This window comes from Gopherus evgoodei, chromosome 1 (genome assembly GCF_007399415.2).
Source record: "Gopherus evgoodei ecotype Sinaloan lineage chromosome 1, rGopEvg1_v1.p, whole genome shotgun sequence".
NCBI lineage: Eukaryota > Metazoa > Chordata > Testudines > Testudinidae > Gopherus > Gopherus evgoodei.
In genome coordinates this window covers 144,382,971-144,404,832 of record NC_044322.1, presented here as the reverse complement: position 1 = coordinate 144,404,832, position 21,862 = coordinate 144,382,971, and the positions used below count along the sequence as shown (strand labels likewise).

The following is a 21,862-nucleotide window of genomic DNA, read 5'->3' as shown; positions in this document are numbered from 1 at the left end:
GCAAGTCTACACAGACCTGGGCTTGTGCTACCATGCCAAAAATAACTGTGTAGACAGCGCTTTTTAGTTGTGACTCTAGCTGGAGCTTGGGCTCTCAAGCCTGCCCCTCTCCCTAGGCCTTAGAACCTGAACTCCAACCAGAGCTGCAACATCTACACAGCTACTTTTAACACGGTAGTGCAAGCTCCACAAGGCCAAGTCTGTTGACCCAGGCTCGGAAGCTTGCCACTGTGCGGGTTGTGTAGACAAACCCTAAGTGCTCTATAAGATAAATACATAATAGCCACTTGATTAGTCGTCAGAATATTTGAGGGGCTTGGAGATCTTCTATTGCCAGTTTGAAGTGATCAGATGAACCATGTGATAGGATTTTTCCAAAACTGAAAAATGAGAACATGAAATATCTGATCATTGCAAAATATAATGGAATGGAAAACTCATTTGAATGTGCAGAACTTTCTAAGAGAGAGACTGTATTTTTCACCTATCTCTGAGATGATGTCTACCTCAAGCAGTGGGCCACACTACAAAAAAGTTTGAAAAGCCTTGCTTGGGGCATGGTTAATGTGGACACTACCATTTAAGTAAATTCCGTGACAGTGCTAGTGCTGTCTAAATGGTCCTGATTCTTGATTCAACACATTTGTTTTAACACACTGAGCCCATTCTCTGTTGTCTTGCATCTTATGTACCAGTAATAATTATTGTAAGGAACTCAAAAAGCCTGTGCAGAGCTTGTAATTGAATTAGTATAGCTTGCCCCTTATTGCTCATTGCCCACCCGAAGCCATCCACACCAGCTGAATAGGAACTCAGCGAGTGCCAGTCCATGGCTGCACAATGTCATAGTCCCTGGCTCCTCACCTGCTAGGTATTGTGCTCTTAGAAAAAAGGTGGATGTTCCTTCAGCCTAACTTGAATCTGTTGTGAGCGTTACCTTGCTGCATGACAACCGGCAGCCGTGCAAGGTGAATGTAAAATGCCACTTTACACTGAGTTCGCACAAGTATAAATGACAGCACAATATGCAGCGGAATGATGAATTGGGCCTGCTGTTTATAGGATGCTGGTTGGTACATAAACCTGGCTTTTTAGATATTTATTGTCAAGCCAAACTGTACAAGCTTGGTGAGCAATGGCTGATTAGAATATTTACTTACATCAGAAAGGTTGTAGTTTCCGTTGGTCCAAAGCACTATTGACAGAAACATTAGCACAGGTCGAAGAAAAGCAAGTTGAAAAGTCCCCAACTTCAGCAGAAACAGCGTTCGTCTGACAAGTCAAAAAAAACCACCACTGCTCAATACCATGTTAATAAGCTTAACAAAACTTCACAAGAAATTGTTTAATGGTAGAGGCCCCACATTTTCCATAGGTACTGTACATGGGTGAAATCTGGCAAGGAACATCCTCTAGAATCTTGTCTAGAATTCTCTACTTTTTCACAGCATATTGAAAGATGTAGACATGAACTTAGCAGAACAAGTGCAAAATAATGTTTTTTGCTCCATTGCTGGTTCTGCTGCATCAGTTAAATAACTAATGGAGCTGTGCAAAAGGTGGTGTATTAGGGTCTACTGGGGAACCAATGGCAAAATAGCTAGCACCTGAAATATACCATTAGCTTCTCCACTGCAGCTATGCTATCCCAACCTTCTGCTACAGTGGGCAAGTTGGTGCTTCACTACCAGAATTAAACTTAATGGCAAGTTACCATAGATCTTTAATCCTTGTCTAGAAAAACAATGTCACATATGGTCTTCCTGATTAGCGAACCCCTAATCTTGTGGTAGTCCAGGAAAGCAGGGATTTGTAGGATCAGGAGAGAGGAGCAGCATTTTCCAGAGTATACCTCCATGAACATTCTTCAGCAGCCATCCACTTTTCCTCCTAGGTCAGAGGAAATCATCCACCTTCGATCACTACACTACCTAGCCCCAGCAGAACAGCTGGTGCACGCTTCCCTCTCTTCAGTGAGTCATATTCACAGACCCAAAGACATCCTTCAGATTTTAATGCTGTTTTAAAAATACTATAAGGAAAGCGGGGGGAAGGGGAAGGAGAATACACTTGCCACTCAGATACATGAAAGCTAGTATAGCTGAACTATCTAAGTGCACACTGGACAAGGTCCAGCTCTGCTCCCCTTTTCTTTGTCAACTTTCTTATTCCTCATCTATTTCCCAGCTCTCGCTCTCTCTGGTTATTTCAGTCTTCGCTGTTGTGCCCTTGGCCTGTCAGACACTCTACCTAATGAAGGCTCCGTAGCAGCCAGCTGCCATTTAATGTGTAATATGATATATTAATGAACGTTGATGTATTATAATTGCTCAATTAATACAGCCATAATTACATCATTACAGTGGTAATTTTACTCCTGCAAATAATTACAGAACTATAAACGGTACAAACAAGTGTGAAATGGGCTGAGACAGGTCACCCGATGAGTGCATTTGCCCTTTCAAGCATTTGGAGAATTGTGTGACAACAGAGCAATTGTTGCTGATAGAAACCTGTTATTGTACCTTCCCCTGTTCCTGACTTTTATCACTCTTATCTGCACTAGACTGTCTTATCTATCATCCTTATTTGTTATAAAAAGAAAAAGGAAGTTCAACCAAACAAGAGACACCTGAAGGAGGGACCAGAGGAGGATGACATTTTCAAGAAGTCATCCTCTGTACTGGAAGAAGCTTAGAGAGCTCAAGAGTAGGTAGAAGGCAAGGCCTTCCAACCCTAGGTACCGATGAGAAGGAGCCCAGCACAGGTCTACAGAGGTAGGAGCAGGGGTGAAAGTAACTTAAAGGACTTACTGGTACACCAGAGTCCTGAGCGGGGGCATGGCCTCAAGAGGCGGGGCCTTTTGAGATTTAAATCACCCAGAGCTACCAGCTGCAGAGGTGCCTAGGAGCCCCGGGGCTCAGGGAAGAATTAAAAGGCCTGGCGCTCCAGCTGCCGCGGAGCTCCGGGCCCTTTAAATCACTGCGGGAGCCCGGCTGCCGGAGCTCCGGCGGCACTGTAAAGGACCCAGGGCTTCCCGCAGTGGCAGGAGCACCGGGCCATTTAAATCCCCACCTAAGCCCAGTTGCTGGTGCTCCGGCAGCGTTTCAAAGGGCCCGGGGCTCCCCATGGCGGCTGGAGCCCTGGGCCCTTTAAATACCACCGCAGAAGCCGGTCCAGTCTGGTACGATGGATTGGCTATTGCCGTACTGGACCGGACTGGCTTACTTTCACCTCTGGGTCGGAGCCATCCTACAAAGACAGCCTCCTTTCACCCACTGGCAGCATGACTCCAGCAACAGCCTCACTTTCACTGAAAGGCTGAATGTCTGCTGGATTGACCAAGAATGATGCTACAAAGATTGTCTGGTCCCCAACTCCAAGCTCTTGCACCCCAAAACAGTGGAGGATAGCCATATGGTGCAAGCTGAAAAAATAAATTTTGATGTGGCCCCGTGATAATACACCTTAAAATAGCCAGCATGAGATACAGAGGTGACGCATTCAAAATGTGCCAGGTGCAAGTTTTCTCTGGAGCAGGAAGACCCAGCATTGTATGTGTGGCTCTGCTAAGTTGCTGGTTTCTGACACCAGTACTCTAGCTGGGGAGCTCTAAAGCGAAACTCACCGAGTGATGTGTACATAAGGGAGGCAAAGGCAACAGCAACAGCAGGGACCTGTGCTGATCTTGAAACGATCATTTTCAAATCTCCTGAGAAATAACTTTTGACCTCCACATTCTTTAATCATCATCAGCATGAACTTGTGGATCACAATGGCAAAAAAACTACAAGAGAAAAAATATCAGGTTAAACATACACAAAGTGCATGTGCTCTTTGAAAACCATCCCACTACAGGAATTTGCAGTGCTGACATTTCAACATCTGTCATTAATAGTAATATTTAGCACTAACTGCACAGGAACATTACTTTATAAGGGCAGCCTGAGTTAAGCATTAATTTCATTTTACAGAGAAGGAAATCGAGACATAGAGCAACTAACTAAGGCCACGTAGCATGTAGATGGGAGAGTCAGCATTAGAATGCAGGAGCTGCTGGCTCCCACCCTAGTGCTCTATCCATTAGACCAGTGGTTCTCAAAGCTGGTCCGTCGCTTGTTCAGGGAAAGCCCCTGATGGGTCGGGCCGGTTTGTTTACCTGCCACATCCACAGGTTCGGCTGATCACGGCTCCCAACCTTGCTTCTTGCAGCCCCCATTGGCCTGGAGCGGCGAACCACGGCCAGTGGGAGCCGTGATCGGCCAAACCTGTGGACGCGGCAGGTAAACAAACTGGCCCAGCCCCGCCCGCCAGGGGCTTTCCCTGAACAAGCAGCAGACCAGTTTTGAGAAGCACTGCATTAGACTATGCTAGCCTATGATTGGTGTTTGATTTGATGGGCAGGGATGCTGTCCCTAGTCTCTATTGCCAGAAGCTGGGAATGGGTATCAGGGGATGGATCACTTGATGATTACCTGTTCTGTTCATTCTCTCTGGGGCACCTGGCATTGGCCACTGTCAGAAGACAGGATACTGGGCTAGATGGACCTTTGCTCTGACCCAGTGTCACAGAGTGTGGGGGAGTCAGGGCCTGGCAACCCCCACTTCCTGAGATTCACCATGACTCTCAGCCAGCCAGTAAAACAGAAGGTTTATTAGATGACAGGAATACAGTCCAAAACAGAACTTGTAGGTACAGACAACAGGACCCCCTCAGTCAAGTCCATCTTAGGGGGCAGGGAGCCTAGACTCCGGCCTTGGGTCTCCCTCCATTTCCCCAGCTAGCTCCAAACTGAAATCCCCTCCAGCCCATCCCCTGGCCTTTGTCTCTTTCCCAGGCCAGGAGGCCACCTGATCTCTTTGTTCTCCAACACTTGCAATTGGCACTTGCAGGCCAGGGGCCCAGGCCATCAGTTGCCAGGAGACAGGGTGTTGGTCATTCTCTGTGTAGACAGTATCACCAGGGCCAGCTTCAGGCACCAGCTCAGCAAGTAGGCGTTTGGGGCAGCCAACGGAAAGGAGCGGCACGTCTGGCTCGGCGGCGGCAATTTGGCAGTGGGTCCCTCGGTCCCTCTCGGGGGGAAGGACCTTCCACAGAACTGCCGCTGAAAAATGAAGCAGCGGCAGTAGAGCTGCCGCCGAAGTGCTGCCGATCGCAGCTTTCTTCTTTTTCCACCGCTTGGGGCGGCAAAAATGCTGGAGCCAGCCCTGAGCATCACACTGGTTTTCTTAGGCTCTGCAACAATCACACACCTTTATCCCACCACCTAGATATTAAGAAATGCATAGGGGAAACTGAGGCACCCACACAGTATTCAGAAAAAACATTAAGAACATTCCCACTTCGTCACACCCAGTATCACCATTCTTATGATTTTGTTTTCTTTTTATAAGTATTTTTAGCATCACGCATACTTCTACAGTTAGAAAAAGGTGGGAATCTAATAATATGACAGAGACTTGCATGGTTTTATCTCAGACACAGATTAAGCCAGTGAGAATTTGCATTTACCATCCAAATAAAAGCAACTTAACTAATTAGCATTGCTCCATCTTGTTTTATTCCATCTCAGACTCTTAGTTAATGGAGCCAGAAATTACGAAGAGTTAAAGGGGAGATTTGCAAAAACATGTATGTGATTTAGGAACACAAGTCCCATTGACTTACCAATGAAACTTGTGCTCCTAAATCACTTAGACAGCTTTGAAAATCCCATACTGTAGTCTTCAACCTTTCAGCCTCTACCTTAAAATTAAAGAGTTGCACCATTACCTCTAGGAAGCAGAGACCACAATTCTTCATCCTCCCCTTTACATGTCAGAGCTGTCAAACCCTCACACAAAGCTTTTATCAGGACATGTATGGAACATTTTCTCACTGATCTACTCATTGAAGGTTCACTTGCCATCATTAATAAAAGGCCCATACAGTGCATCATTAATAAAAGCACAGTGAAAAGTCACAGGTCAGAGTCTCATTCTACATGGCATTGAGAGAGATACAGGAATGACTTTACTACTTCAACGCTGCTGCCAATCAAAGGGATCAATTGTTTTCTTTCATTCTGCAGTTCCCACACTAAGGGGGCTGTAGTACTGGGAATTCGTTTTTTTATTTTTCTCCCTCCCCGCTAGAACAGCTGCCAAGAGATTTCTTCTCAAACTAAAAATCCATTATTAAATTTACAAAATGACTATGTTTACCTAGTGCTAGAGGCTGTTTAAAGGCAGGAAATTCAGGGTTCAGAGAAACAAGAATACATACACTGCTGCAGTGAAATCTGTAAACATTGTTGAGCGAGGAATCCACATCCCGATGCATGATGTAGTAGCTATCACCTGGACAGAAAGACAGGAGGGTATCAGAGGGGCAGAGATAAAAAGAGGTCTGTGCATTAACTACAGCATCTTTAGAGAAAGGGTCTTTCCAATATTCAGTTGAATTTCTTTCTCCCCCTCCTTACCGGAGCTGCTGCATTTATCCAAATAAAAATCGTCCTTTTAGAGGAGGGGGTTTTCCTGTAGATATAGAACACTTCCTCTACAAACACCAGGTTGGCTATTAGTGTCATTAAAGTCAAGATGGCAAAGAGAAATATACCTGTTAGATCAAGGCCTGCAAAACAGAAAAAAAAGACACGTTTTATTTGAGGTGTGTAACATGTTCAATGTAAGAAAGTGCCTCAGAAACAAGTTTGAGGTCCCACTCCTGCAAAGGCTTTCTTAACTTGACACACTGACATTGACTTCAATGGGATGCCTCGCAGTGCATCAGGTTAAGCTCATGAGCAAGTCTTTGCAGGATCTGGGCCTCAGGCTTCATATTCATTTTAGTGCATACACATGTAGCTCCAGCAGCAAAGTGTAGTGTTTAGGGCCCCATAAATCCTAAGGACGGCCCTGTCCTTCTTTTCCCCCACCCCCCTCCAACAGGGGAAGAGTTAAAAAAAAATCTCAGGCAGCCCTTAGTTGGAATCAGCTGTTTCTAACTGACCTCAAATAACTCCTTCTCAGCTGATCCTGACTGATCTCTGGTAACCCCTTCTCAGCTGAACCTGATTGACCTGTAGTCACCCAGCCCCAGTTTGAAAGGGAGGAGGGCCTTTTAACCTTCCAAGACTGCTTTTTACCCACCCCGTCTCCCTCCACAGCCATTTGTCTTGAGTTTATCACAGTAGAAAGAATGTATCTCTGTTTTTGTGTGATATCTGCAAAAATCCCCTTCAGATTCCTGAACACGGACTTTGACATGCCTGCAATAGAGATATTCCTTGAGGATTAATCCATGCTGGTTCTCATGTAGGAAGGATCAGAAATGCATGTTGGGACAAGGTTCTAGGACAAGTACTCTTGTATGAATCTAAATAAATAACATCAAATATTCTAGGAGATTTACTCACTCCAGCTGGACCATAAGCAAAGCTGTGTTTATTCAGTATTAGTTCCTTACCTTAACAATGAGTTTAAAGGACTGTTCCTGCCTGCCTTGGGCATTCAGAATTCCCACGGGTCTGTGTGGGAGTTTTATCTGCACAAGGAATGCATTAATCATAGGTTCCCAGGGGGCTGGGATACAACTGCCTGTTTCTGACCAGGTTAAATTATCATTGTGTTTCTCCTCCTTGGCACTGGGTATTGACATTAATATTTACCTCTGGCTCAGTGTAAGGCCCGGTCTACACTACCTGGTTAGGTCAACAAAAGGCACTTTACGTCAACCTAGTTGTGCATGTGTCTACACTTATTTGGTCTCCCACCGCTATGCTGAGATAGTAACACCACCTCCCCGAGCAGCATAGAGTCACAGTGAATGTATTTAGGTCAATACAGGGTAAGTGTAGATCCTGTATTACTTATGTCGACCCTCCAGCAGCTGTCCCACAATAACTCACAGTGATAGTTCCACTGCCCAGGGGTCACAGAGCCCAAAAGCCCTCCTTTCCCTTTAAAACCCCACACATTTTTTAAATTCCTTTTCCTGACTGTCCAGCTTGGCGAGCACACCTAGCAGCTCTCCACTGCTGTGTGCAACTGCCTAGCTGACCCCTCTGGCTGCACGCTCCAAATGCGCCCCTGCCTGCAATAGACGGGAGATATTGGATCTGTTGGTTTGTGGTAAAAGAGGCTGTGAAGGCACAGATCCAATCCAGCCATAGAAACGCCGACATATATGAGCAGATTGCTGGGGTGATGCAGGAGAAGGGCTACACCAGGGACCAGCAGCAGGGCCACGTGAAAGCCAACAACCTGTGGCCAGTATACAAGAAGACCAGAGAGGCCAGCAATCTGGTGCCAAACCTCAGACCTGCCTCTTTTATAAAGAGCTGCATGCTATCCTGGGCAGAGACCTCACTACCACACCCCACAGCACTGTGGATACCTCCAAGAAGCCCAAATCATAAGCCCCTTCCATGAACAGCAAGGAGGAGGCGGAGGAGCTGGTGGAAGAGGACAAGGAGGAGGAGGAGTATGGCGGACAGGTGACAGGGAATCCAGCTGCGCAGTGAGCCAGGATCCATTTTTAACTCCATTGCAGTCTGGCCAGTCCCACCAGTAGAGCAAGGGCAATCGCGATGCAGGGGAAGGAACCTCAGGTAAGCGTGTAGATACGTTTTCAATGACAGACATGACCCCCCAGAGTAGTAGGACACATCTTTTGACTTTTCATCAGTTTACTTGTGCTAGAAGAGGCAGTGACTCAACTCTGCTTTTCAGTCCCCTATACAGTTAGGCAGGGGTGAAGTGGGGAGAGGATGGCATGCAGAGCAGTTTGTTTATGGACAAACAGGGATGTCCCTTAAATCCTCCTGAAAGATCTTGATGAAACTTTCATGGAGTTATTCTGCAGTCCTCAGCCCATGGTTTTTACGGAGGGCTGCTTTATTTCTTCTCCACAGTAGGACACTCCCACACCACTCAGCCATAACTTCAGCAAACCTCATTGCAGTACGCAGGCTAGCAGCTCGCGGGCCTGGGCAGCTTCAGGACACCAGCAGCAGCCTTTGAGACCTTCAGGAATGAGACATCAGCTAAAATAACCACTGCCTGTGGAAAATGGTGCCAGTATTCCTATACTTGCCCTATACTACTAGAATCATACGACCAAGCAATTCCTCCTCATTTCCCCTCCCCCTGGGGGGCAATACTCACCACGGCTGGCGCTGTGACTGGGGCCATGCACAAGCAATCCCAAGCAGAAGTGAGAAGATCGTGCTTAAAACTTTTGGGGAGCAAGGGGAGTGAGTTCAGCATCTTCAGTTCCTCATTCTGCAGTGAATATGCTGACAATGGTACCTCTCTGTGTGTTATCTTCAGCTGCTGCCACTGCAGCCTTCAGGTCTACCCATCTCCACCTGCTGACCACCTGAGCCAGATAAGGAAAGGGAAGGGGACTTGGGAGGACATGTTCCAGGGTATCTTGCAAGCCAGTGCTGGATCAGACTGTGAGCACAGAGCCTGGAGGATGAACACTGCAGGCAGCCTGAAGAAGGAAAGAGCAGAGAGGAGAGAGTCCCAGGAGTCCCAGCAGGAAAAGCAGAGGGATTTGCACCAGGACATAATTGGGCTTCTCAGGAAGCAAACACAGATGCTGCAGGCTCCCTATATCTATATCAATATTCAATATGGCTTCTGGAGTTTCTGCACTATCCCTACCACTCCACATTAAAGACAATCATAGCTTTACCTGCACTGACCTGTGAAAGTCACGGTTGGTGTATGTGTAGCTGAAATGGACATGAATGTTCTTTCCTCTTCATAAGCTCTTCTCTCTTAATTTATTAAACTTTATTAAGTTTTTAATATATTTGTTTTAAAATTGCACAAGTTATTTTGCACTGATTTTATTACAGAATACAATTACATTATTTGGAAGTCATTCAGCTTTATTAGGTCAAAATATATACCAATGAGTGCTCAGCAGTTCTGAGAGTAACCATGTCACATAACTCATAGGATCATTCAGAAACAAAATTAAGAGGTGCATTGACTATGTTATATTCCTTCATGTCCAGCGATCACCAAATGATCCCTACTAGGCCACAAAAGAGGAGGGCCAGGGAGAGCCACTACAACACCACACGCTTCTCTGGCTCACTGTTAAAATGGTCTTTCAGAGCCACCCAGAGCTATATAGCTCCGTGTTGAGCTCTTCTAATAGTCCTTATATCTGGCTGTTCAAATTCAGCAGACAGCTGCTTCACTTCCACCCTCCACTCCAGCAGAAACATTTTCCCACTTTGCTTCATAGATATTATGCAGGACACAGCAGGCAGCTATAAATCACTGGGGGAATTTTTCTCTCTGAGATCCATTCTGGTGAGTAAACAATGCCAGCAACCCTTCAAATGACCAAAAGTACATTCAACTATCATTCTGCACCTGCTGAGCCTGTAGTTGAATTGTTGCTTGGTGCTGGCTGTCGCAGCTCTAAAGCCTCTATTCTAACATGGTGTCTATATGGCCAATTGTCGGTCATCTAAAGGTCACACTGGTACCGTGTTCAACACTGTGGTGCTGTGTGCTACCTTAAGGTGCGGTGTGCAACTTTATAGTGCCGTGTGCATTTTCCTGCTCTTTTTGCCTGGTCACCTAAGGGTCAGGCTAGTGCTGTGTGCATAATACCAGCGTGCTGTGAGCAAAGGAATTCAATCTGACCAATTGTAATTCAGTTCAAAAGGTCATATTAGGGTTGTGTGCAAAACCATGCTAGTGTGCTGGGTGCAGCTTCTAGTAGCTTCTAGTGTGCCGTGTGCAGATTCTATCTACGTAGAGGGTGCCAGCTCGGAACCTGGAAGGTGAAGGAGCTAGGGACCAATCAGATGCTGACAAGTGTAAAAGAGCCTTTGAATAAAACCATGCCTCGTGCCAGAATCTGCAGGAGTATCCACACACTGACTGAAGGACCTGATCAACCCTTCAGCCAGGGGTCTCCTCCGGATATAGCCGGCTCGGGACGTGACATTTATTTTTTCCAAATTACCTTCTACGGATTCATTATGCTTCTGGTGTCTGTACTGCTGGTCAGCTGTGCCTGGAATACAGTATTTGCATTCTAATTTCTGTAAATACTCTGTGTTTTGCTTAGCCTCTTCTCTTTTTCCCTCCCTTATTTGGTACAGAACTGTATATATTGTTGTTATTTGGTGTAAAGTTGTGCATATACAGTATATGAGAGCTGAATTGCTGTAATGGTTGCTATTCTGGTTAGTTGGTGTGTTTTATAGTATTTGGTCAATGTGCACACAGTTCATTTAAGTTGATGTATTTATTTTAATTTTTTGGGAGCAGTTAATTTTAAATTATTTGGTTCCTTGTTAATGAATGTAAATAGATTGCTTCAAGTTGTGTGAATGTTCTTGTTCTAATCGTACTGCTAGTTGGTAGAAGTGCTCCTCCCCAGCCCAAGTTGTGATTTTTTTTCTTCTGTTAATAAACGGCCACGTGGATATTTTTTTTGAATTTTCAGTCTGTCTGGGTTTTAATTTTCCTCTCTCAATTAAAATTCACCCGAACCCGCATTAGGGTCAGACACTGGCAAGGTGGTTTCATGAGCCAGGGATATGCTGTCTCCCCCAGGATCTCTACTGGCATTTCAGTATTCCCAATGCTAATCCGCCAGTCAGGAAAGAAAGTCCCTGCTTGTAGCTTTCTGAACATCCTGTGTTCTTAAAGATGTGAGTGTTATGCACCCTCCCTGACTACCTATCAATGATGTTAGTGACGCGTTCACAGTGATCCAACAACGATGTGTAACTATAGAAAAGTAGCCCTTTCTGGTGATGTACTCAGTGGCAAGGTGATCTGTGCCAAAATAGGGATGTGTGTGCCGTCTATCACTCCTCTGCAGTTCGGGAACCCCACTGCTAGAAATCCATCCACTATATCCTGCACATTGTCCAGAATCACAGTTCTGCATAGCAGGAGGTGATAAATAGCCCTGCATGCTTGCATGACAATGGTCCCCGCTGTGGATTTCCCACCTCCAAACTGATTTACCATTGACCGGCAGCGATCCAGAGTTGCAAATTTGCCTAGTGCGATTGCCACCTCTTCTCCATTCTCAGTGCAGCTCTCATTTTGGTGTCCCTGCACAGGAGGGCTGGGGCAAGCTCAGCACATAGATCCAGGACTGTGGCTTTGAGCATCTGAAAGTTCTGCCGCCATTGCTCATCATCCCAGACCTGCATTACAATGCGATCCCACCACTCAGTGCTTGTTTCTCAGGCCCAGAAGTGGTGCTGCACCATGTGCAGCTGCTCCATGAATGCCAGAAACAATCTTGAAATGGCTCTTCCTATGTTCCACAGCACTCTGTCCTCCAAGACATTGTTATGTTGTCCACTCATTCAGTTCTTCCTGCAGCTCTGCAAACGCTCCAGGATCATGTACCCTGTGCTTGTAATGCTCATGACAACAGTGCAGAGCTGTGCAGGCTCCATGCTTTTGTCAGAGATGACAGTTAGCAAGGAGGCCTGTGTGGGTTTGTGGGATTTTGAAAAAAAGGCACAAAAATTATGGGATACTGATAACAATATGGGATGGAGATAGTTGCGAACTCGGAAGTTGACCCCATATTCCCAGTCACCCTACACAACTTGTTTCAGTCCCATCATGCATTGCCAAAATTTCCAAAAACACAGTGCACTGGACAGGGTCAAATTGCACAATGGGATACCTAACCATAGTGCACTGCACTCTGCATTGACTCAAGCACTCCTGGTGAGTACATGCAGTGCCAATACAAAGCGCCAAGTATGCATGCACACAAGCAAAGTACTAACTCTGGCAACTGTATGCCAACGAACTTGAGTCAACATACGCAGCCCTGGCCTAAGAGATATACTCCTTCAAAGAAAGGTGCTGCCTGAGATAGATGAAAAAATTCAATGACACCACATCCCATTCAAATAGGAACCCATTCATCTATCAAGGCTCACTGGTAGTGCTTTGCTCTAGGCTATGGAAAGTTTGAGAAGGTGTTAAATGGTGTCTACACAAGTGCTAAGGGGACTTCCCTGTCATTTTAAGATAACTCAGCTGAAAAAAAGAGCCTTTACTTTCTTGTGTAGATTGGGCTGTAGACTTAAGTGGAAATACTCTGAATCTACCCCAATGTAACTGGAAGCAAAATTTAGGATTTGGGTCAAAGGAGCTAGGTGAAGTTTATCAGAATTGCTTCACTTTCTCTCTCAGTAGTTGTCCCCCTTCCATTCCATGATCCAAACACCATCCTGGCTGCAAGCAGCAAGGAGTGACCATGCTGTCATCTCGCCCTTCCCCCTCCCCAAGGGCAAGAGGCAGTAAAGCCAGCATCATGGCAACCAGTTTCATCAAGCCCAGGAGACCATTGTCAGGCCTTCAACGATGGCTGATTGGTTAGCAGCATTTGGCAAAGGACTGATTCTCACTTTGCCTCTTTACTACTGAAGGGAGTGAGATGTGCTGGACAGCACAGTGTCTTGTATTCATTTCTGGTCAGTATATTCAAAAGCTGCCAAGATTTTTTCTTTAAGCCTAGGACATTATTAGATTCAGACACTAGGGGCTTGAGTCTTTTCTCATGTGACGCCTGTAACTCAGTTGGAACAGCACTGAAGTCAGTCAAATGACACCAGTGCATTATTTAGTGCAACTGGAAAACAGCTAACACTCCCCATAACAGTTAGCAAAGTCTCACTTCCCTTTACACAGGACGCACTCCAGATGGGTGCTGAGCATCTACAATTCCCCACACATGTTAAAGGGAGTTGCAGCTCTCCTTAGAAGTTTGTTGACTGACTATCTGTGGTTGGTTTCTCCATTGGTAGATAACATCTAGCCTTGTTTTCTGGTCTGTGAGGCAGCAGCAAAACTGTTTGCCATGGATAGGAAGCACTCAGTAATTAGTTAACAGTGTTTGAATGTTTTTGCACCAAACACCAATTTGTGAAACTCCTGCTTTTGCTGGTTTTACAGCATATGAGATAGCCTGACCTTTCGGCAGGGAACGTTCACCTTGATTCAGTAAGACAAAAACTGTCTTTCTTGCCCCATTACTCCTTGTGTGTCAAAATATAACAATGGACAAAGGCTTTACTAAGCTTCATAAACTGGAATTTATGTACATTTCTAGCCATTGGGAGACCCCTGAGTCTCAGACTTGGTTGATCCAAGCCAGACCTGTTAAACTAGTCAGTTACATTGCCCTGCTGCACAGCAATTTATTTAGAAGGTTGCCTGAGTGCATCTGCCACTGAATCTCTGGCTCAGAATTTCACACTCTATTTTATCTCATTAGGCAATTTTCCTGACATTCAGCCTGAGTTTTCCTCTTCCCATTAAACACCATAAACAATTCCACTTCCTCCTTGGCCTTTAGTAGAGCAGTGTGAAACGCCTGTTCCTAACCTGAAATCAGTCTGGTCTCACTTATTGTTCTTTATTTGTACTGCAAATATTTTGTGCTTGAAGGTCCCAGTCACTGATCCCCATTTAGCTAGGCACTGCGTACACATGTGAAAAAGAAAGAACCATTGGAACAAACCTGATCTGGCTTTCATCAAAATTTTATTTTTAAACATTGGATTAATCAAGCAGCATTTATAGCTTACCAGAGCATCTTGTCTCTGTAGCCTTTGTCTCCCCAATCTCCCTATTATCATCACTGAACACATTTTGTGTAAGATTAGAGGTAAGATCCTTCGGGCAGGGGCTTTGCTTTTTCTTTGTTCTATACAGCCTAATGCACAGTTATGCCACTGCATAAATGATTAATAAATGTAGGTACATTTTAAAAAAAAACCATCAGCTTGTGCTTTCAAACACAGTTGTTGCCGCAGTCTACAAAAGCGGGATTCCCAGTTGTCCTGGAGTTTGACAAAGATATCAGTGAGCAGGCCCACAGTTGTATGCGGTGTACAGTCTGGTTTACGCAGGATATTCACCACTCTGTTTCATGCAGTCATCTGCATCATTGCAAGTTTTGCAGAATGACCACTGGGAACAGGTCAAGCAGCACCCTAGAAAGGGTTAAGAGATTCCTTTTTATCAAATTGCTGTGCAGGGTGTGTAAGGAAGCTGAAGATAGGAACACAGGTAAGTCCTGGCGGATTGTGTCCAGCATTTCTGTTGAGTCGTTTATCCTTTGTTATATATGATAAACCATGATCTGATGAAAGGACCTTAACAAGGACTTGGCCTGGGCATTTGCTGCCCTTTTCTGGCTGGTGAAACAACATAGCAGCCTACAGTCATTCACTGTGTACATGACTAGGAGATTAAATAATGAGTAATGAATAAGTGAGGGAATCCAGAGACAACAGCTGTAAACAATACCATAAAATCCAAGACGCTGTGCTTTTACAGGAAATATTTCAGCTGTCTTGTGTTCCAGAAGAGATGGGAAATGCTATGCCAGACAGAAGTGGTGGCCCACCTACCTTCTGCTCCTCTCTGACAGCAGCTAGTACCACATGCTTCAGGAGCAAAAACTACACACTAGACAACTGTGGAATAAACTGCCCAAAGAGGAAGAGTCTTTCTAACCCCATCAGTTAGTCTTCTGTCCTGACATACGAGGGTTCCCATCTTGTGTTAAAGCAAACATTTCAGTCCTGTGGATGTTCTCCTTATCTACACAAATATCTCTGCTTTTTCTGAACCCTAAGAACCTTGTGTCTGAGCGCTTCATAATGGGCACAGCAATGGGCAGTAGGAAAAGAGTCTTTACTTTCTCAATTCATTGCTCTGACTGTAGTAACGGCTTCCACAGTTTTCAGTTTTAAATCCTTACTCTAAACACACTGATGATTCCATTCTGGAACTGGTCACCATTGCAACATCCGGGCCAGGGGCAGCTCCAGGCACCAGCGCAGCAAGCTCATGCCTGAGGCAGCAAGCCGCAGGGGGTGGCAGCCAGGCAGGCTTCGGCGGCACGCCTGTGGGAGGTCTGCTGGTCCTGCAGCTTTGGTGGCAATTCAACGGCATGTACGCCGAAGGCGCAGGAGCGGCAGATCAACCACAGAAACACTGCTGAATCCGCATGACCAGCGGACCCCCCGCAGGCCTGACTGCCATGCCTGGGGTGGCAAAAAACATAGAGCCACTTCTGATCCTGGCAGAGGTCATCTGTGTTGTGAAGAGCCACACACTGACTTGTACGTTCTTAAGGTTGCTGGGTAATTTAGCTGAGGATGTGTCCACACCTGAAATGCTACAGTGGCAGAGCTGCCGTAGTGCTTCCCTGCAGATGCTACCTAAGCCGACGGAAGGGGTTCTCCTGTCAGCACAGGTAATCCACCTGCCCCAGAGCTGGTAGCTAATTCCATGGAAGAATTCTTCCATCAAACTAGCGCTGTCTACACTGGGACTTCACTTGGCTTAACTATGTTGCTCAGGAGTGTGGATTTTTAACACCCCTGAGGGATGTAGCTGGGTCAATATCATTTTCTAGCATAGACTAACCCTGAGTCTGCAGTCTCCTCAGACCCTGCTATCCTCCAATAGGAAGAAATAAAGCGTGTTTTCTTTTGCCAGCCCTAACATCCTGGCTCACTGCCTTCACACACTCTAGAACTACCCTCTTTCTAATGCAGTGCCAGTTCAGTGGGGGGGATAATCCGATGCTGGACTATGTGTAACTGCACTGACATGATTTAAAGTGTGCTCACTATTGGATTATGTTGTATATTGAAAAAAATAATAAGAAAATGCAGTTTGTCAAGATGGCGGCCTTTATTCACCAAACTACTCATCTTAGTAGTCCTCTATCATTGGCTAGCAGTCAAATTTGATTAGCAGCAAGGGCCTTTTGTTAGCACTCTTAGGGCATGGCTACATATGAGTTAGGAGGTGTGGTTCCCAGCTCGTGCAGACATACCCATGCTGACTTTGCTCAAGCTAGCATCTAAAACTAGCAGTGTGTCTGCAGCAGGCTGGGCTAGCCAGCTAGGGACGTACCCAGGAGCCAGGCAGGATTGCACTAGCTTAAGTGACCACCCATGTCATCCTGGACACACTGCTTCTTTTAGGTGCTAGTTTGAGCAGAGCTAGCATGGCTACATCTACATAAACTGGGAATTACACCTCCCAGCTTAAAATGTAGAAGTACTCTGAAAACCCTCACACTTGACTCCCACATCCCTCCAAGTCACACGTTCAATGTCACTTTTGTGTCATTTTTGTCTTATCTTTTTACAAGAATAACATAAATAGCAGAATGTTAGTGAGGGCAGCTTTCCCCTCCAGCTCTATTTCCCTCAGGCCAGCTGGACTGACAGCCTCACTCAGTCCCCTACTACAACCAGCACACAAGGCATCCACTTCCCCTTGCCCTGTGTCAAGGCTGCCCCTCTTCTAGGCTATGTTTAGGATACTATCTTGGCAGCTGAGCCCTGACCACAGAAGCCATGTTACAGGCCCTCCAAGACAATAATTCAAATCAGAGTACTAGACAAGAAATGAAGACGGAGAGCCCTTCTACTAAAAGGTACTTGACATGTCATACAGTACCCAGTGTGCAGGAACATCACCTCTAGATTCCTGAGTGGGATTTGGACAACAAAGAAATGAAATACATGCACCTCTTCCCTGGATCCATCTATCTCAGGTGTTATAGTGACCCCAGTGCACCCAGTGGGACAGGAGTTAGCGTTGCCAATCCCAAGCATGCAAAACTCAGGAGTCAGGAAACAACAACTCATGAGCTTGACTTAAAAATCATGGAATTTTAAAAAATAATAAATGGAGGGTTGATTTTATTTGCTTTCTAATTTTGAAGACTTTAGGACTCATGCTTTTACATGTTCCTCTATAACTATCATGCAAGAAACTTCCTTTTTTTTAACGAAAGGTGAGAGTCTTGCAGTCACACAATTCCAGAGATGAGGCAATACAAAAAATGCCTACTATCACGAGACTCGTGATACTACCTCAAGAGTTGGAAATAGTGTCTGTACTCCCATGCCCAAGTTAGCTTTCAGCTAGCTAACTCAAGTGACAACAGCAATGAAGCCATGGGAGCACGGCTGGTGGCTACTCGAATATGTACCTAGGGTGCTGGGTGGGCAGGACAAGCTTGTGCTATTGCCTAGGCTGCTGTGGCTTCAATGCTATTGTGCTGACATGGTATAAATCCCATAGTTTTATACTCACTATCAAAACTCAGCCTTTGTGTACATAGTAAAATGCACTGGTCAAAATGAACTCAGATTTAAAACCACTTTAGTTAAACTGTTGCAAGATACCCATCTGGAGCCTCTTAACCCATTTTAAAACTGGCGTGTATCAATTAAATCAATTCCTTTCTGACTTAAGCTAAAACACCACAAACCAGGTTACATTGTCTTTAAGTGTTTATCTTCATGCTGGCTCCCAGCCTGGTTGCTAGGCAACCCAGCAAGCTCAGTTGGACCCAGTGAGCTCCCTCCATATGGTTTCACTTTGATTGGGCAGAGGAGCATTGCCAAGTCCGCTGTCATTTTTTTTTTTAGAGCTGTGGGTTTGGGGGCTTGTTTTATTTGGAGGTTGCTTATTTGGGCTTTTTTGTAATAGTGGACTTCCATGCCACTCACACTCATACTTCTGTGCTGCCCCTGGCATTGGTGCTGCCTTCAGAGCTGGGCGCCCGGCCAGCAGCCGATGCTCTCTGGCCACCCAGCCTGCGCTTACTTTGTGCTGGAGGTGAACCCACAGGGATGCTGGGACGGGGGGACCACAGGGCCATGGCCCCATCACTTTTTTCGTGCCTTAAGGGGGGTAGGAGGCAGAGAGGAGCAAGTGGCAGGTTGAGGAGCCTCAGGAGGAGAGGCGGAGTGGGCATGGAGCCTCAGGAGAAGAGGTGGGGCGGGGTGGGACCTCGGGGAAGAGGCAAGGCCACCGTTCAGGTGCCGGTGCCCCCACACACTTCTCAGGAGCTTCCAGTACTCCTGAGTCCTGGCACCCCTTTCATTACAAATTAAGCACTGCCCCCAGACACCTTCCTCTGAAATGGGCTGAGCTAGTTTTGGGCTTGTTCTGAAAGGCAATGCCACTTTTTTTCCCCTTGTGTTGCCAAGTCTCACATCAGTGGCTGTTCAGTGCACACAGCGGTGCTTAACTTGCTCTCACTTCTGCTTAAAGTCTACTCCTGCTCCAACCTCAGCCTGTACCGGTTCCATTCTGGTTTCTGACTCCTGGCTACATCTCTTGGCTAACCCATTGGCTTCTGACCTTTGGTTTGACCCCTCAAACCTGACTCCAGTTTCACTCTTGGACCGGTACCTGATTCCTGAATCTATACTCGATTACTGGAACTGCTAATACAACCACAGGCAAGATCCTGCTCTATCCACTGGGTAGTTTATAGCATGTCCACAGAGGGCTTTGCACCTACTTTAAATCAAATCGTTGTACAATACACTTTTAGTGGAAGCCAGTGTCAATGTATGTGTATACAAGGCCATACTACTTGATGTAAGGAGCTCTCAGTAACCTGGGACACAAGGGATATGTTTACACTGCCAAAAACAAAAACCCTGCAGCAGCACATCAGCTTTGTCAACTGACTCAGGCTTGTGGGGCTTGTGCTATGGTGGGGCTAAGAATAGCTGTACAGCCGTTACTACTCAGGCTGGAGGCGGGGCTCTGAACCTCAGCGAGGGGGTGCAATGGTTCTCAGACCTTCAGCTCCAGCCCAAGCAGGAGCGTCTACAATGCTACTATGCTGCCATGTAGTACGAGCCCTGGGAGCCTGAGTCTGTTGAAACAGACTCTGAGACTTGCTGCAGTAGGGCTTTTGGGAGGGGATGGGGGTTGTTTTTTTGCAGAGTAGACATACTCCAAGATCAGGGTTGATGTCCCACCATGCTCCATTCTGACACTCATTAAGAGACAAGGAACTCACTTCTCCTTTCTCATTGCAAAATCTATGGGGGTAGGAGGGCTCCCAAAAACGTCATGAAGCTGGAGAGAGGCAGCTACATGTACCACTCAAGGCAGAAGTCCGTGACCACACAGACCTTGTCTTCAGTAGAAACAAAGGGATATTTGAACATATATAAAAAAATCTAGTGTAGACAGGGTAAATTGTACTTTTAACATGTGTTAAAATCCTGTTCTAGACCAGGCAGATTAACACGTTAGCTAACATTTTTAAAACACTTTTTGCCTAGTGAAGGCATGGCCTTAGAGGACAGGAAGAAAGTGGCATGACAATACAGACCCCCAAGAACTTACAGGGAGAGCTTAGCACAACCCCACGGGACTTTCCTTCCCCATGCCTCTCTATTTTCAGTGCTGTAGCTGCACAGGAAGAGTTGTGCAACATTAGAAGACTCCCTGTGGCTATACATTTCCCTATTGTCACTGATTAAAAATAAAAAGGAGGTAATGCTGCTTCCAGCAGACTTTTTGATCAGCAGAGCTGCTCCCCAACTCTGATTCCTTCCCACTCTCCAGTCCAGGAAGGCCTGATTGCATTGAGTTTACATGGAAGAGCATACATGGGCATAGCAAGGAAGAAGCTGTGCATCATCCTCTTGATGGCTGCTGTACAGATTCTGTGACTGTTTACTCTTCTTTTCTTGGGAGAAAGGAAAGGGCATCAGGACCCAGAAACATAGCACCTCTGCCCAGCTTCCCCATCCCAGTCACAGATACACCAAAATAAGGAATACTTCTCTTCTCATAAATGGTCTATAAACTGCAGGTAACAAAGCATCAGCTCTTTTTTTCAGGCATTTTTCTGGGGGTCCCAGTCACTGCTAAATCTATGCTCCCCCTCCCCATTCTATTAAATAAAGTTAATGTCACCTCAATTTAGCAATGGATTTTTTTTCCACTATCTTGGACAGCCTGGAAATCATCATGCAATGATGACAGCTGAGAGATGATTCATTGTATTGGAGGCCCCTCCTGAACTTCCTGAGTAAATTTACAAGAGACAGACAACTCATTATTAAGAAAGGGATAGATAATAAGCCAGAAAATATCATATTGCCTCTATATAAATCCATGATATGTCCACATCTTGAATACTCATACAGATGTGGTCACCATATCTCAAAATAGATATATTGGAATTGGAAAAGGTTCCAAAAAGGGCAACAAAAATGATAAGGGGTACAGAATAGCTGCCATATGAGGAAAGATTAATAAAACTGGGACCTTTCAGCTTGGAAAAGAGGTGACTAATGGGGGATATGATCAGGGCCGGCGCTACCGTTTAGGCAGCCTAGGCAATTGCCTAGGGCGCCAGGATTATTCGGGGGGTGGCATTTTGCCGGGAGGGGGGGCGGCAGGCAGCTCCGGTTGACCTGCCGCAGGCATGCCTGCAGAGGGTCCATTGGTCCGCGGCTCCGGTGGAGCTGCCGCAGTCATGCCTGCGGATGGTCGGCTGCTCGCGCGGCTCTAGTGGACCTCCCGCAGGCATGACTGCGGCAGCTCCATCGGCGCCACGGATCAACGGACCCTCCGCAGGTATGACTGCGGCAGCTCCACCGGAGCCGCTGGATCAGTGCGGAGGGCGGCAAAATGGCCGTGTGCCTAGGGCACGAGAAACCCTAGCACCGGTCGTGGATATAATAGTGGTCTATAAAATCATAACTAGTGTGGAGAAAGTAAATAAGGAAGTTTTATTTACTCCTTCTCATAACACAAGAACTAGGGGTCACCAAATGAAATTAATAGGTGGCAGGTTTAAAACAAACAAAAGAAATTATATCTTCACACAACGCACACTCAACCTGTGGAACGCCTTGCCAAAGGATATTGTGAAGGCCAAGACTACAACAGGGTTAAAAAAAGAACTAGATAAATTGATGGAGGATAGGTCCATCAGTAATGGTTATTGTAATGGCATGGAGGATAGGTCCATCAGTCAACTGATCTTTGATTATCAGCAGGT

The 21,862-nt window shown here is 45.9% G+C and overlaps 1 protein-coding gene across 5 annotated transcripts in view; it reads right to left on the bottom strand.

Moving 5' to 3' along the window:
• LOC115657349 (organic solute transporter subunit alpha-like) overlaps positions 1-21,862 on the bottom strand; it is a 34,998-nt gene that overhangs the window by 8,407 nt on the left and 4,729 nt on the right. The window contains exons 2-8 of one of the 5 annotated variants that reach the window (XM_030575095.1): positions 20,770-20,880; positions 20,460-20,539; positions 14,592-14,999; positions 6,465-6,616; positions 6,266-6,339; positions 3,629-3,787; positions 1,161-1,272 (exon numbers count right to left, since the gene is read on the bottom strand). In XM_030575095.1, the coding sequence (XP_030430955.1) occupies positions 1,161-1,272; positions 3,629-3,787; positions 6,266-6,339; positions 6,465-6,572 (453 nt within the window). In that variant the 5' untranslated portion in view covers positions 6,573-6,616; positions 14,592-14,999; positions 20,460-20,539; positions 20,770-20,880. Of the gene's footprint in view, positions 1-1,160; positions 1,273-3,628; positions 3,788-6,265; positions 6,340-6,464; positions 6,617-9,150; positions 9,365-14,591; positions 15,000-20,459; positions 20,540-20,769; positions 20,881-21,862 lie in introns of all 5 variants that reach the window. The other 4 variants (XM_030575085.1, XM_030575075.1, XM_030575104.1 and 1 more) reach the window with 4 other exon arrangements.